The sequence below is a fragment of the Malurus melanocephalus genome, unplaced genomic scaffold (assembly GCF_030028575.1).
Source record: "Malurus melanocephalus ecotype Western Australia unplaced genomic scaffold, MMel_1.1 scaffold_67, whole genome shotgun sequence".
Classification (NCBI taxonomy): Eukaryota; Metazoa; Chordata; class Aves; order Passeriformes; family Maluridae; genus Malurus; species Malurus melanocephalus.
Genome location: NW_026623299.1, coordinates 1,259,503 through 1,274,010, shown reverse-complemented (window position 1 = coordinate 1,274,010; position 14,508 = coordinate 1,259,503). Strand labels below are relative to the sequence as shown.

At 37.9% G+C, this 14,508-nt stretch overlaps 1 protein-coding gene across 1 annotated transcript in view; it reads left to right on the top strand.

Annotated features, from left to right (window-relative positions):
* NCKAP5 (NCK associated protein 5) overlaps positions 1-14,508 on the top strand; it is a 346,786-nt gene that overhangs the window by 244,643 nt on the left and 87,635 nt on the right. Inside the window, exon 8 of the mRNA XM_057366537.1 lies at positions 10,210-10,278. Within this exon, the coding sequence (XP_057222520.1) occupies positions 10,210-10,278 (69 nt within the window). The remainder of the gene's footprint in view (positions 1-10,209; positions 10,279-14,508) is intronic.

Genomic DNA, 14,508 nt, shown 5'->3' with positions numbered 1-14,508 from the left:
GCTCATTCTGCACATCAGGGCTGTTGGGCTGCTGCTGCTGCTGTGCTTTTCACGCCTGAGCTTCTTACTGGGGCACCACTGAATCCCATAACTTTAGGTCAAAGTATGTGCCATGGGACACTGTTATTGTCAGCCAAACTGTTTTTTTAAGAACTTCTGGTTTGCTGCATTCTCCCAAAGTTGTAGTCTAAGACTTCTCTTGGACCTCCTAGAAGTAGTTTGCCAACAAATGTTAAGTACAAAGAAAAAAATCTGAAACAAATTGTATATGCTGAAGAGCAAAGTTAAGTAAATAACTGAGAAAGTGTTTAATATAACACAATAGCACTTAATAATATATAATTGCAATAAAACTTGCTTTCCATATAGCTGGCTTGAATTTCTATATTTCTGTTTTCTGTTTTCAAAATATACAAAGCTGTAAAAATATCTACATGGACAAATGCCTCTGGCACTTTTCTGTTTTGTGCAGGAGGAAGTTCTCAACAGGCCTCTYCTTTACTTTGGTATTGTGGGATACATTTTGTCCTGGCAGTTGACTTCCTTGGGGCTTCCCTGTTAATTTAGCAAGGTGACCTGTTATAATTGTGTGTTTGCCTTGGGAGCTGCAGCCTAAGAGGAGCAGATCCTCGGAGTTGTGTTTTACTGATTTTGGAGAGTCACTTTGAYTGAGCTCCAGATAAACCCAGCAGCAGCTGCAGCTCTTTTTCCCATCTCATGCAGGAGAAACCCAGCCCATTGGATCTAAGGCCACACCACGGTGTGAGCTCCTGTCTGGTCACTGCCATGATCACAAAAATCACTTGAGCTCAGGGATCCTCATTCTTTTGCATCCATCTTCCCTAAGTGAKCACAGCCTGCACAGGGCAGGAAAAWCYAGACAAAACTCCAATCTGATGAATCTTTTAAAAGACAGAATTTGAGGTCTGGGTTGTTGTTCTTTTGGGCCAAATACAATTACTCTGGAAATTCACTCTAAAAGATTAAAAATTGAATTAATCAGAACTTTCAATTTAACAAATGTCACTGCAGAAGCCATGGGTTGCTGTGGGGAGCAAGGGGCACTGCCTGATACTCACCATGCCTGTAAGAACAAAAGAGAAAAACATTCAGAGCTCTCAGGAGAAACAARGCRATGYTTGCAAATAGAGTTTCATTCCAGCYAGCAAGAAATGAGCAGTAATTTTGTGATTCAGTTATTAAGGGTTGGCTACTGGCTACAAAACAATTGCTGCACGTTACCTGGTGTGTGATGCACCAATACCTGTCCTGCTCCACTTGGCTGCACGACTCCTTGGCTGGGAGGGACARAAATAACTGAAGCCATCAAGAGAAGTTCATTTGGAAATACCTGGGGCGGTTGACTTATGGGTGACTTSTGATGAAGAGAGTGGAATTGCAGGAAACATCGCCTTCAGGAATAACTCAGCRCTCCCATGTAGTTAAAACAGAAAAACTTGTTATAAATTTATGTTGCGAACTGTGAAACGGTCGACGTTAATAGCTTATTGTGGTGGAAAGCTTTTTACTTGAAGTCTTTAAAGGAACAGAGTAAAATAGTTCAGCATAGGAGGAGGAAAATAATGTATTTTATATTTTATTATGTTTAAAAATGCTTTGTGGCAGTATCAATTATACCATCACAYCATTTTTAAATCTATTGCATAATAWAACAAAGAAAAGTCATTCTTTTTCTCAGAATTCAAATTAAAAAAAAAGCTCAAGGGACATTTTTTTAAATGGAAAACCAATGGTACCTTTTACCTTTTCCATTTCAGATAAAGTCATGCRTGTTTCTTTGGAGAAGAAAAAAAAATATTTTCCCACTTGGATAGCATGGAACTGATATGAGTTTCCCATCACCCAGCCAGTGAATGTGACATTTATGTGTATGGAATCAATGTTTTCCAGACTGTCAGTTTAAATCATTTTATTTCATAATTATTTTTGTTTGAACTAAATGAAGGAACTTAGGATAAATAATTAGGAAAAAAAATATTTCCTGATAAATATTCAGCATCCACTTTCTCTGAAGCCAGAGTAAAACATCTGTTGTTTTACCTTCCAGTGAGATCCAAAATAATTGGGTGTGGGATGCATTTGCGTTGTAGATTATACATTAAATGATGTGAGGGGAAAAAGCAGGATTGCAGTAAAGCTCTGAATGTTTTGTTTCCATCACCAGGCCCTGTGAGCAAACTCAGTTGCTTCATTTCCTTGGGGGAGTGGAATGGGTGAGTGGGGAGGAGGTTGGTGTTGGTGTTCCTTGGAGACAGTGCCAAACTGAGCTCCAAATTTTTACTGTTTGCTGTAATTTAATAGCAGCCCTTGGTTCAGGTGCGTTGAGCAGCCTAGAAGCACCAGTTACAGCATTAAAGCCTTTTTTTACACTATGAAATAGTATTTTATTTTCAGTCCAATGTTGTTAGGAAAAAAGATATATAAAAGCTACTTTAGAGAAGAAGAGCTGCTCTTGACAGATAGAATTTCTAGAATTATTTTTTTCAAAAATCCTGAATATATTTTATGTAATCCTTGTCTTCCTGATACTTAATTTCAAGGTTTTCTACCTGTAAAGGCAGTTTCTCCCTTGGTCTTCTTTTTCCATACCCACTCCCCAGTGCCAAGAATCAGCAGTAGTATTTCTATATTTGCTCTGAAAATCTCAGCTAGACAAGAGGGAGAAWAATAAGATGTGGTTTCTGCTGGAATAAAGTTTCCCAAAGATTAATTTTCATACACAGCTCTGAAATGCCCCTGTTCTTTTCAGCCTCCCCATTAGATGAACCTCTAAGCTGAGTGTGCTGCTCAGGTGTGGATAATGGAATCACAGCAAGTACAGAGCTGTCACAGTGTCAGTGAGCTCATGGTCAAAATTACCCAGCTTTGAAGGATAACTCATTTACAGTAAATTCTGAAGTGGCCTTTCTTATTGCTTGAAAAAAAAATGTGAGTTTTAAAATATATGAGTTAAAATATTGAGTTTTCATCAAGATATAAACTTAAAAAAAAAAAAAGAAAAACTACCTTTTAAAAATGTTTTAAAAAGTGGTTGCCAAATGAATCATTTCAGAAGGATTCAAAGCCAAAATTTAGTTATTGGTTTCAACATCACTCCTAAATTTGATACAAATCTTCTCCAAAATGTTTCCTTGCAAAGCAAAACAATATTTTCTTTGAAAATGACTGCACTGTAAGTTTGTTATTGAGCTTCAGTGCTAGATTTACAGATAGTCAATGGTTTTCAACTAGTCTTTACTAGTATAAAAAATTTACTATTTTAGAAAGTTTGAATTTCCCTTTGCAAAAAAAAAATTGAAACAAATGTGACTGACCAAATCTTGATATGGTTGGCTCCCATAGGAGTTTTCAATGCAAAGACACTTAGGTATKTGTTGCATGCAAGTTAATATTAAACACAAAATGTCATTGCAGATTTATCAGGTCCACCCCATGTGCCTTTATCTGGCTGTTTAATTGTAGGAACCTCAGTTTGATCACAGTTTCAGGATCTCAGAGCTGTTTTCATTGACCAGGGATTTTTAGTTCTTTGATAGAGGAAATAGCTGCCTGTTAATATTACATGGGGAAGCACAGTAAGTCTGTCAGAGTGAAATGCTCTCAGTTCGTAAGGAGAGCAATTCCATAARGGAACAAATCATTTAAAACAAGAAGTGGAGGGGGAAAAAAGAATGAGGTGGGAATCCTGATGTGGCTTTTGGCTCTCCATGYTTGTACTTCTACACTTTATCAAGTGTGTATGTGTTACATAGACCATGCCTTTAGCAAACACAGCTGCTGACTGACTCTCTTTATTCAGATCTCTTCTACTCCTCATGCTCAAAAATGTTTTATATGTGATCATTTGTAAGAGTAAGAGACAAAAAATAAGAMATCATAATAAGACTTCATAATTTCAACCCATTTGTACAAATGCCTGTATTGTCAGTGCTTTACCAGTAGAAATGTTGAGAGTCTATTATCTCTGTAAATACTGATAGAATTTGCTGCTTTCTGCAATTTGCATTCAGGTGAATGTACAACACTGTTATTGATATATCTGTTGGTAGTAGCCGAGGTGTTTATTTGCTTGAAGATAAGCCTGTGCTTATAATGCAGTCTGTTTTGCTAGATCCATTCCTAACCTTCTCCTTAAAATGTCAAATCCAAACATTTCTGTGATGTCAGAAGGGAAAATGTTGAAGGTTTTAAAGGCTTGTCATCCTTAACTAGTTTAGAGTTAAACAAAAGGAAAAAAAGACAAATATTGCCATTCTTGCACCAGCTGAAAATTTCCAGCACCAAATTCTGAAACATATTTTTTTTTAAAAGTAAGGTRTTTCACAGAGGCATTTCTGTGGTTATGGGCCCCATCCAGGACCCTGGGTGGGAGTCTCTCCCTCCAATCTGCTAAAATTCTGCAGATAAATGAGCAAGTTCCGTGTTCTCTCTCTGACAGCATAAAATCAACACAAATTTTGAAGTTGTTACATAATTCCTGCGTAAATTCATGTTTAAATACATGAATCTGCTCATCAGTAATTGGGGAGGCATCATAAGAAGCTGCACAGACCTTGGCCTKCTTTTTGTTAGCCACATTTAAACCCAAGGGTTCTTTTGTAACCTTAAGTGGTTACTTTCCTGATGTTGGATAAATATCTTCTGATTCCTAGAATACTTTAGAAAGTTATATTTCATTCTGTGAGTTTGCAAACCCATGGCTAGCACAGATACAGCAGAGCATGGCTGGGAGATAGACTGCTTTTGAGATTTAATACAGTTTTGTAGCGGTAAAGAACTAAAAACAAAATGTTTGAAGTCATGAATTGGAAAAATTATCCCCACCAGTGCTTCCCAGTAGGGTTTAATGTGGCCTTTTTATAGACAGAATTACAATTGCCAGTTGTAAGGTTCTGTGTTTTATTATTTAACATCACAAAAGTATTACTGTCATGCCATGTCTTAAGTGAGTGGGAATTAAACATTGGCCGAGTATTTCAGATAAACTGTGTCAAATGTTTTAAATGGGGTTAAATATAAYAGGCTATTAAAAATAAAACAGAAAATGATGCAACTGAGAAGGCTAARTGTTTTGAAGCAAGGGTGGGAAGCCTGGCTGTCATCATACCCCTAATTTRTTCTTTTTGGTGTTTATCTTTTCCTTTTTGTCCCATCTCCCTGATCTAGAAGAAATAGTTAAGACTAGGACACTTTAAAAAAAAAAAAAAAAAAGCACTTTATTAAGTATTACCCCACCAAATTCACTGCTTATTTCATCATTTCATCCCTCCCCAGGCTCAGTGTCCTGGGGATGTGGGGCCAGGGAGCAGAGCTGTTCAGGGAGATGCTCYGTGGTTGCCCAGTGTTGATCTGTTGTGGAAAAAGTGTAAAAGACAAGGTGGAAACATCCAAATGTTGACAGGTGGCCTTGAGGTGCAGCTCCCATTTCACTCCCAGCAAAGAGCTGTCTTTACTAATATAAAAGGCACTGGAAAGTGGCCAGTGGAAATGCTGTTATAGTGCTAGAATTAAATTAAGGCTTTTGTTGCTACAATTACATTGATTTAAWAGCACAAATGTAATTTTCAGTTCTTCTGACCAGCATAAGTATGGTGYTAAACTTTCCTCTGACAATTTGTTGGATTAGTCTTTCAAAGGACACATTTTCTGTGTAAMAGGGACAGAGTAAGGCAAAAAGTTCCCTGTGACCAAAGACACAAAGTGGTTCAAGTGGTAAACTCTTCCTAGAACAGCAGCTTACCAAAAATGCTTTAAGGACCTGAGGAAAAACTGCAAAAGCATCACTTTTTTACTTTGCCAACAACAGGTTTTGACCTCTCGTGTGCTGTAGGAAACAGTGACCACAAAAGTATACAGAATCAGACGCTGAAAGCAGGAAAAAATTGCTGAGTACATTTGAAGTGCTTGGACAGCTCTTAATACACTGCACTGGGCATGACAAATGAGTGTCTGTGTAAATCAATAAAACTTTCTATAAATGGACAGATGGTTTAGTATGAATAACAAAGGAGTGCACATGGTAACCGTGGTGTAGCATTCTGCCAGGGATTTTAAAGTTCACTGTCATAACTTTGTTCCTCTTGACCTTTATTGATGATACCTTCAGAGCATGCTGAGCTGCTAACTAGACATACAACCTTTAGGCCTTCATCTCCTGCCCATGACTAGGTGATCTTTAAAGGTCCTGTCTGATCCAAACCATTCTATGATTCTGTGATCTCCTCTTCCCTTAGTGCAAAATGCATAACACTCCCTGATTTCTTCTCTCTTCCTCCTCCTATACTTTTGTTTTGTCTCAACTCTGCAGTGGTTGAGTAAGGAAAAATATCTTCTAYGTGATTCTCTTTTATTCMTGCATTCTAGTAGAAWATTCAGTGTTTTAATTAATTTCACTTTGGTTATAAAAGTGCAGAGGATTGTCTGTTGAAGCATCAGGTGTGTAGYCTTTTTAACTTTGAAACCATCCTAACAGCTGCCCCATAGGAGAAAATATGGAAGAGAGAGAAAGCTATTAGCTGACCCAAAGAATTTTTGATTTGAAGAATCGTTTCCAGGCCTACGTTTTTCATCTTGAGGAAGRAATTAAAATCAGTTGACAAACTCTCTCATAATGACTACATATTAGCAGTGGTATCAATTSAAGGCAGCCTCTGTTTTGTTAAAAATAGTCTGAAGTTTTACCTTTCAATCTGATTTTCCATGAACTCAATCTCACAATTGTGAACAATGTCATCTCTAATTCAGGAAGTTGGAGGCTKCTTAGCATTATCCAAATCCTGATTTAAATCTTTAAATTTTTTAATGTTCAGAGAGACTCTTGTGCAAAATACTTTCTCCCAAATTGGAATTGGGAAGGACATCTGTTTTGACATTTTAGGATCCTTGAATCTGTAACGATCCAAAAGCAGCATGTACTGATGTTTCATTTAGTGGTAAGTTATGCCACAGTTCCTTTTGGCTGACTGAATGCTGCTGTACTTTGGGAGCTGTGCCCCCAAGAAATGTTGTGTGTGCCTGTGGTGCTGCTGGCAGGCTCTGAGTGCTCCATCTTCACTGGGCTGCATCACTGTTAGTGTTAGCRAGGCTGAAAGACAGAGAACGATGCTCATTTCTATGTGTGACATAAAATATCCATAAATTCCTAGAGGACAACTCTGCCTAAAACTAGAAATCACTACAGAAATCAGTGGATAGCTCAGAAAGTGCTGTTCTCAGGACTCTGAGTTGCTGGTTCTCTGCAGGCTCAGTGTTCCCTGCTGGTCCCTGCCTGGTTATGGATGGGATCAGTGCTTGCATTGGGGACAGAGCTGTCACTGCCCCTGGTGCCTGCAAGTGTGCAACRGCTTTCAAACTGGGAGAAGTGAGGGAGGCTGCTTACTGCAGCTTAGCCTTCTCTAAGTGTGGCCTGAAAAGMAAAATGGAAATAAATTCAATGGCAGTTTCCTTTGAGGAGATGTGCTTTGCTTAACCRGCAAAGAATGCCCAGAATATACAAAAGGCAGGCAGATCCTTCTGAGCAAAAATTGAGCAGCCTTACAACAACATCAAAACCCASTGATTTCTGTTAAATAAATGAAGGTTTGGATTAGGAGGCAGGGTTTTGAAACCCTAAGTGCTATTACAGATTTTCCAAATGAATACTTTCGRGGGAATGAGGATTGTTATCAAGTGTTTGGTTGCAATATAGAGTGATTTAATATATCAAGTACTGGTTTTCCYATGTTGTGGGAACTGGCACAGATTCTTAAGCAAAGTCAGTCAAGTGTTCCCTTCTAGTCTAGTCCTCATTACAAAAATRCCAAATAAATAGGCATGATTTGCTCTGCAATCAAGAAGCACAAAAGTTGAGCTAACACTGACTGCATTACATCCTTTCACTGCAATTTTAAAGCCAGTGGTGTGAGAATGGGTTTTATTATACAGATGTTTCCACTGTGGGTTGATAAGGGCTGAAATGTARTGTTTATTTATAATGCTGTCAAGCTTAGATTTCCTAATTTTGGTGGCCTGTTTGTAAAGGAATAGCTTGCTGAAAKCAGAGGTTCAGTGAACAGATCCTAGAAGATTTAGCATTCCAGTTTACAGCATTCCAAAATAAGGAGTAAGAAAAGCATGGGGAGCTCTCTGTGTATTTCATGTAGCACAAGTGTGTGCTGAGGCTCTTTTATACATTTCTGTGTGGAAGCAGTCTACCCCACCTATTTTAGGATGAAATCATACAGTGTATTTTTATATTAATGAAAATTTAAATTAAAAACTAAATCCATAGGTATATCAACATTTATGAGTGAAAAACTCTGTGCAGACTAATCCTTCAGTGATTGCTTCAAAGCCGTAAGAATTTCTTTTAGATGGCATTTTAGGGGGTATATTCATAGAGAAAATATCTRAAAATCTTTAACTCAGAAATATATTTTTATGTAACAAATATCTCTTCATTTTATCAATCAATCTGCAAGAATGGGTCTGTAAAAGCAAACTATGTCCTCTTCAGTCTGGAGGATTGTTTACCCTCCAGCTTCTCATTTCTTGCTGCTGCTTTTGCTTTTGCAGCTTCTTCTTCTTCTTCTGCTTTGCTATTTCTGCATCTGCTACTTTTTGCTGCCTCATCTCACAGTGCTCTCTGCAGGATCACCCATAGACTTTTTATAGCCATATGTTGAACCCATTCATAGGTGACATTGTGAAAATATGATGCAGAGCATTTTACCACCTTTGCTGGCTTTAATTGTACCCTGGAGATAAAGCACAGATTCTGTACAGTTGCTTATTTAGACTTTTAAATAAGTAAACTCTATATGCCCTTGTTTCTTAGTGCACTTTTGCTCTTCAGTCTCTTTCAAGATGCTGGATAATAGTGTTTGTGTGCTTTTCCTTCCTAGCCCTTTTTTTATGATTCAGCTGAATTTGACATTTTTATTAATGAATCTTTTTAATAGAYTTTGGGATTCTAATTTTGTTGAATCATTGACATTTCTTAACAAAGAAGAGGGAATTGTTCATCTTTTCACAGTCTTTTCACACTCACGACATTAATTTTCCTCTGAAACTACCAATGTTAACGATATTTATGACTGTTGTTTTGTGTAACCACAATTCCTTTGAAACAGCATTTGTTTAAGTTTTATAGGTTGTCAGGAGGTTAAAGTAATGCAAGTACTGTAAATTGCATAATAGTTGTAATTATGGGAATGTATTGATTTTGGTGTTATATGAAGTGAAGTTATGCATGGGAGGCAGAGAGATTTCTAGAGCCAGTTTTAACTCATAGATTTTTATAATATTTCTTCAGTTTCTCAGTYTTTAAGAGAAGACTAGTTGAAACTTGCTCTGATGAAACTGCATCACACTTCAGAGATTTTCCTTTTCCAATATTGTAAGAAAACCTAATGTCAATACAGATATATATAGAAAAATACTTTGATTTACTGTGATTTACATACCAGATTGTGCCATATTGATTTTTTCACAATGCAAAAATATGAGCATGATGAAAATTAAAGACAGATGAAAGGCCCTACTATACAAGGAACTCTATCATAATATGTGAGAGAAAAGAAATCTGGCTTCAAGATTGCATTCAGATGTAGCAAAATACCTCTCACTCTTGAAATRATAGGATTTTTCTTGTAAGTAAAGGCTATTAAATTTATCTGSTTCACTTAAAGGGTGTAATTCACCAATTAGCAGTGGAATAACCAGTGCACCTGATGTTCCTCACTGCAGAAACCAGGCTTGTGAGGAGCTGCCACAGTAAAAAGTTTATGTAAGATTGGCTTTTGTTTCCCTGTGGTAGAGACTGCCTCAGTTTGCATCCAAGTGGTTCTCAGCGAGTTGTTCACTCAGAAAAGGGAGAGGAAGAGAAGAGGATATGTCAATTCCTTTAATAGTGTTTCATTGCCAACTCTATTGTACCTGACAAGATGAGATGGTGGACATACGTGGAATATCTGCTGTGATATTGTTCTGAATTGTAATGCATGGTAGGAATAATCTCATAAATGARTGTCACTTCTGGTTTTACTCAAAGTATCAACCTGCAGCAAAATAAATTTATGTTGTATTTTATTCTGGACCTTGAAGAAGTACACTAAGTAAACCCCCTGAGAATTTTTATGAATTGTCATGTAGTGAAAGATATCCTTTGATTAATTTACATATTTACTTCYTTATTCCATTTTACTGTAGGCAGAGAATTCAGCGCTGGCTCTGGAAAATGAAAATCAGAGAGAACAGTATGAAAGATGTCTCGATGAGGTAAGATAGATAAAAAGGTTGTTCTTACCTGCTACTATAATTAAATTAAGACAAATTAATCTCTCCTTCTCTTATAAGGTTGACATTGTTCTGCAATTTTCRTATTACCTCATTCTAATTAATTCCAAGAACATGTGTCTGGCAGTCAGAGGTGTTGTTCTCTGTGACCTGTGCTGTAAATTCGGTTTTGGTCACACCTCCTCACCAAAAAGTTGATATCCCTGTGACCAATACAGACCTGGTTTGCTTTCATTAGTAGGAGGAGATTACAATTTGCCTCTTAGGTGCTGTGTGCASCTTTTCTGCAAAGTGGAACATGTGTGGCAGTGGCTTCTGCCATCGAGTCCCCCAGCTTTCCTATTCCAAATACGAAATACAATCCAAATACATTCCAAAACCCTGGAATTTAGTCTCTCAGCTCCTCCTTAGGGTTACATACACAGCTTTTAATGCTGTTTTTTTCTAGCTTTTGTTTTTTCTAGTTTCTGTTAGATCAGACCTTCCAGTCACAGCTAGAACATAATTCACCCCTCACTTACTGTCTGAGCACTCCAGCAATGCCTGCATTCCACAAGTGTCTGCCATCTCCTATTGCATGGAGCTTTCTCCACACTAAACTGATGTTTTCTTGTTCCTCCCATTTATCCTGAAATAAGGCTCTTCAACATTCCTAAGAGTTTAAAGCAGTTCTGAAACTCTAAGTAGCTCGAAGAGTTGCTTWGTGGAATTTGTTTACCCACTCCATAATGAGGATGTGCAGTGGCATAAGTAATTAGCTGACATGCAAACAGAACAGAAAACCCAGCTGTACCTTGGAGAAAAGAATGTGAGCAAGAAACCACCCAGGGCAGATGACAATTCCAGTCTTCCCACCGGCTTTTTAAATTTTAAATCAACATTTGCTGAAGTGTTGGTGGCATGAGCAATACAGCTCTGGTATGAGAAACCTCTAGTTTAGTGCAGATTTTCACCACTCTTTTGCCACTGTGGCATATTTTTGTCAGGGAATTTACAGATAACACCTTTCCTAGGTCCTGCTCTGCCTTTTCTGTGGCTCTGGGGTATGAGCAGAGCCTTTTCCTGCMCTGGCCTGAGCCACTGCTGCCTGTGAACACTTGAACCATATATGGATATCTTGGTGATAAGGATGAAATTACCATATAATTGCTAACTTGACTTTAAATTACAGAGCCTGACTTAAAATTATTTTTTGATTGTCTAGGACAAAGTCTGCTTTCATAATTAATTTTGGAAATGGGTAAGGTCCTGTAACTGTACATTTCAGCAAAACACTCCATGCAGTTTATAAGGACAGAAAACATGCTTTTAATCTGTTGCTGTAACATGATGGATTCCTGACCCAGGATTGTTTTTCACACACTGTTGCAGTTTAAAGATCATATAATTATATCAAACTATGCTCTGAACTTTATTATCTTCAACATTAGCTGGCTGTTTTCATTTCTTCTGTATTTATCTCAGCTGTACMATCTTCTCTCACTGTGTCAACTTCTTTGGGAGAAAGTGCTTCTCACCACCTGTGGGTTTGGGCTTCCCTGTTTTATTTTTTGTTTATCTTGTTCCTTTTTCACACTGCTTTGGCAGAGGCACTGTAACCAGCATTATTTTAGGTGGATCAGGCTTGGGCCTAATGCTTTCTGGTCACTGGGGTGAAGAAATTGTTGCCAATGACTGAGGCAAGAAAACCATATTTAATAATTGCAAAATCTGCAGGAGTCCCAGGTTAGCATCCACCTGAGCACATTCCTTTGGYGGAGCTGCACAAGAAATCACACATTCTCACCCTCTTTCTTTATAGTAACAGTAAAGAGAAAAGGATATGAGACATGAATATATTAGTTAATAACCAAAGCAATGATTGGAGAACCTTCACTTCCAGCCAGTCTTCTGAGTATGCATTGCATGTGACAAGAAGTTCTTTCCAGACAGGGATTGTTACTGGAAATCTTAACAAAATAAAATGCTTTCCATAGTGATTAAAAAAAAAAAAATTAGGAAATATTTTTTAAATATTTGCACTTGAGAATTTCTTTTCTTTAAGACTTTAAGTTTGATACTTGCTCTGTTCATAACTCATCTTACAACTGCCCCTCTTCTTGAAAGTGAACACTTCTTCAGACCTTCCCTGGTTTGGCCCTCAGAGCTTGTTTGGTGTTTTTAGGAGCAGATTTTTTTTAGGAGCAGATTTTTTTTAGGAGCAGCCATGTATCTGTCTGTGCTGCAGCCCCACTTTGTCTCAGGGGCACCTGGCAGGTTTGGAGTGAGGAGCAGAGCTGTTCCTGGGAACAGAAGGCTGTGATCACACCCCAACCTGAGACAGCTGAAGCTGCCACCAAAACATGTCAGTGCCTACTRCAGCCATTGTTTTAATTTTGCCTCTGCAGTCCAATGAGTTGTGAGTGCAGTGAACTTCCCCAGGGCTGGTGCASCAGGAATTCTTCCTCCCAAGCCACCACTGGGCCATTCTGGCTGTTCCATGCCTGGGATGCTTGACAGATCCTGGAGGAATGGAAGGCTGGGAACATCATTTGATAACTACTGAGAGAACTCTGCCATCTTTCACTCCTCACTCAGAAACCTCAAATTGCAGCTCCTCTCCCTGGGCACAGGCAAACTCTGCCCAGGGCATCGAGCACCATTTAACCCTGGCAGTGTGAGCTGCATGGTCACCACAGCAATGTGAGAAGGGCACAGTGTGCTCTCTGCTCAGGTGCTGGTGGCCATGAAGCTGAATATGAGACAAGTTAAAATAACCACTGKGATTTTTCTCTCTGAGTTTTTAAAGCTATGCTTGCCATTATTTTCACTCATTTTTCTTTTTTTTTGAAATCAGCTATTTTACATAGTACTTCTCATTCATGTAAATGCCCTATATTTAATATTGTATGAATGCCTGCAACTGTGACATAAAAATGCATGCTCTGTAATCATTTTCATGGTAAAATTCAATGAAAYTCAAATGTTCAGAGAGATTAAATCTGAAAAGCATATGGGTCAAACTGAGCAGAGTCCTTTATGAATTTTAACAATTACTCACTGATTTTAAAATAATTGTTCTTCTCTGAAGTGGAAATGTAAAAAACTTGGGACAGTATTTGGAAGAAGATGTCATTGAAATGYTCCAGCACTTGATAAATAAGAAAAGAGCTTATTTAATTTCAGACATCCTCCATAAATGTATCTTTCTGCTGCTGAAAAATTGAATGCAAAACCCAGGATTGTCTTCCTGTACCTTTGGGCTTTGAGGTTAACGTKCTTAATCCCAGTTTCCTACTGTGGAATTCAGCTGTCAGTTTATTGGTAGGTGGCAATGTCATGGTTATTCACATCACTGTGCCAACTGAGATTTCTGTCAAGCTTCACCATACTTACATACAGGAAATTATGCAACTTGGGGTAGTTGATATTTTTGCTGATGTTTTCAGAATTACCTAATCAAAAATGCAGAGTTATCTTAAAAAAAGGCATTCTGTTTTTAAGATTTGAATAAAAGATAAACCTTTTATTTTAGTACACTTGRAGTGTCTTTGTGCATATGGAATCATACATTAAAGGCAGCTGTGTAAAATTTCAGTATTTGAAAAAGGCATAACAGATGTTGCATTAGGGTCTCTTTTCTTTGATTAATTCTTTTATACTTTTTTTTATTAAGACCACTTTATGACATATATTTGTAAACATAATTACCTAAGGAAAAAGTGAAGCTGGATCTTTTATCTCTTTTATTGCAATCCAGAAAAGGAAACATCACCTAAAGATCTTGGCTATTGAGTTCAGAGGAAAGGCAGGCAGTGTGAAAGCAAGGAGTGTCACCTTCTGCAGAACAGCAGAGCAAGGAMCCAGCTCTGTTCTGTTCCTTGTTTCACCTTGATTAACTGCAGTTATCACAGGTCAAGTGATTTTACTGCCTGCTTTTTACTGGGATTGAGACACAGTTACACYTCATATAAGTGGGAACTTCACATTTTCACATTTTCTGCATCTCTGAAGTCAATTCCTCTGCCTTCAGTGGTCTCAGTTTCCACATTTTTCGTAGTTGTGACTGTCAGTTTTGTGGAGCTGCTTCATGTTGCTCATTCACATCCATGGTGTCTCCTGTTACCTGTAAGTTAAAATGAAGTAGATTGTTGAGTTTCACAGCTTATTTCCATCTGCTGTAGGAGTGGAATGGCAACCTCATTTGAAATGCAAACGTTTGGCTATGATTCC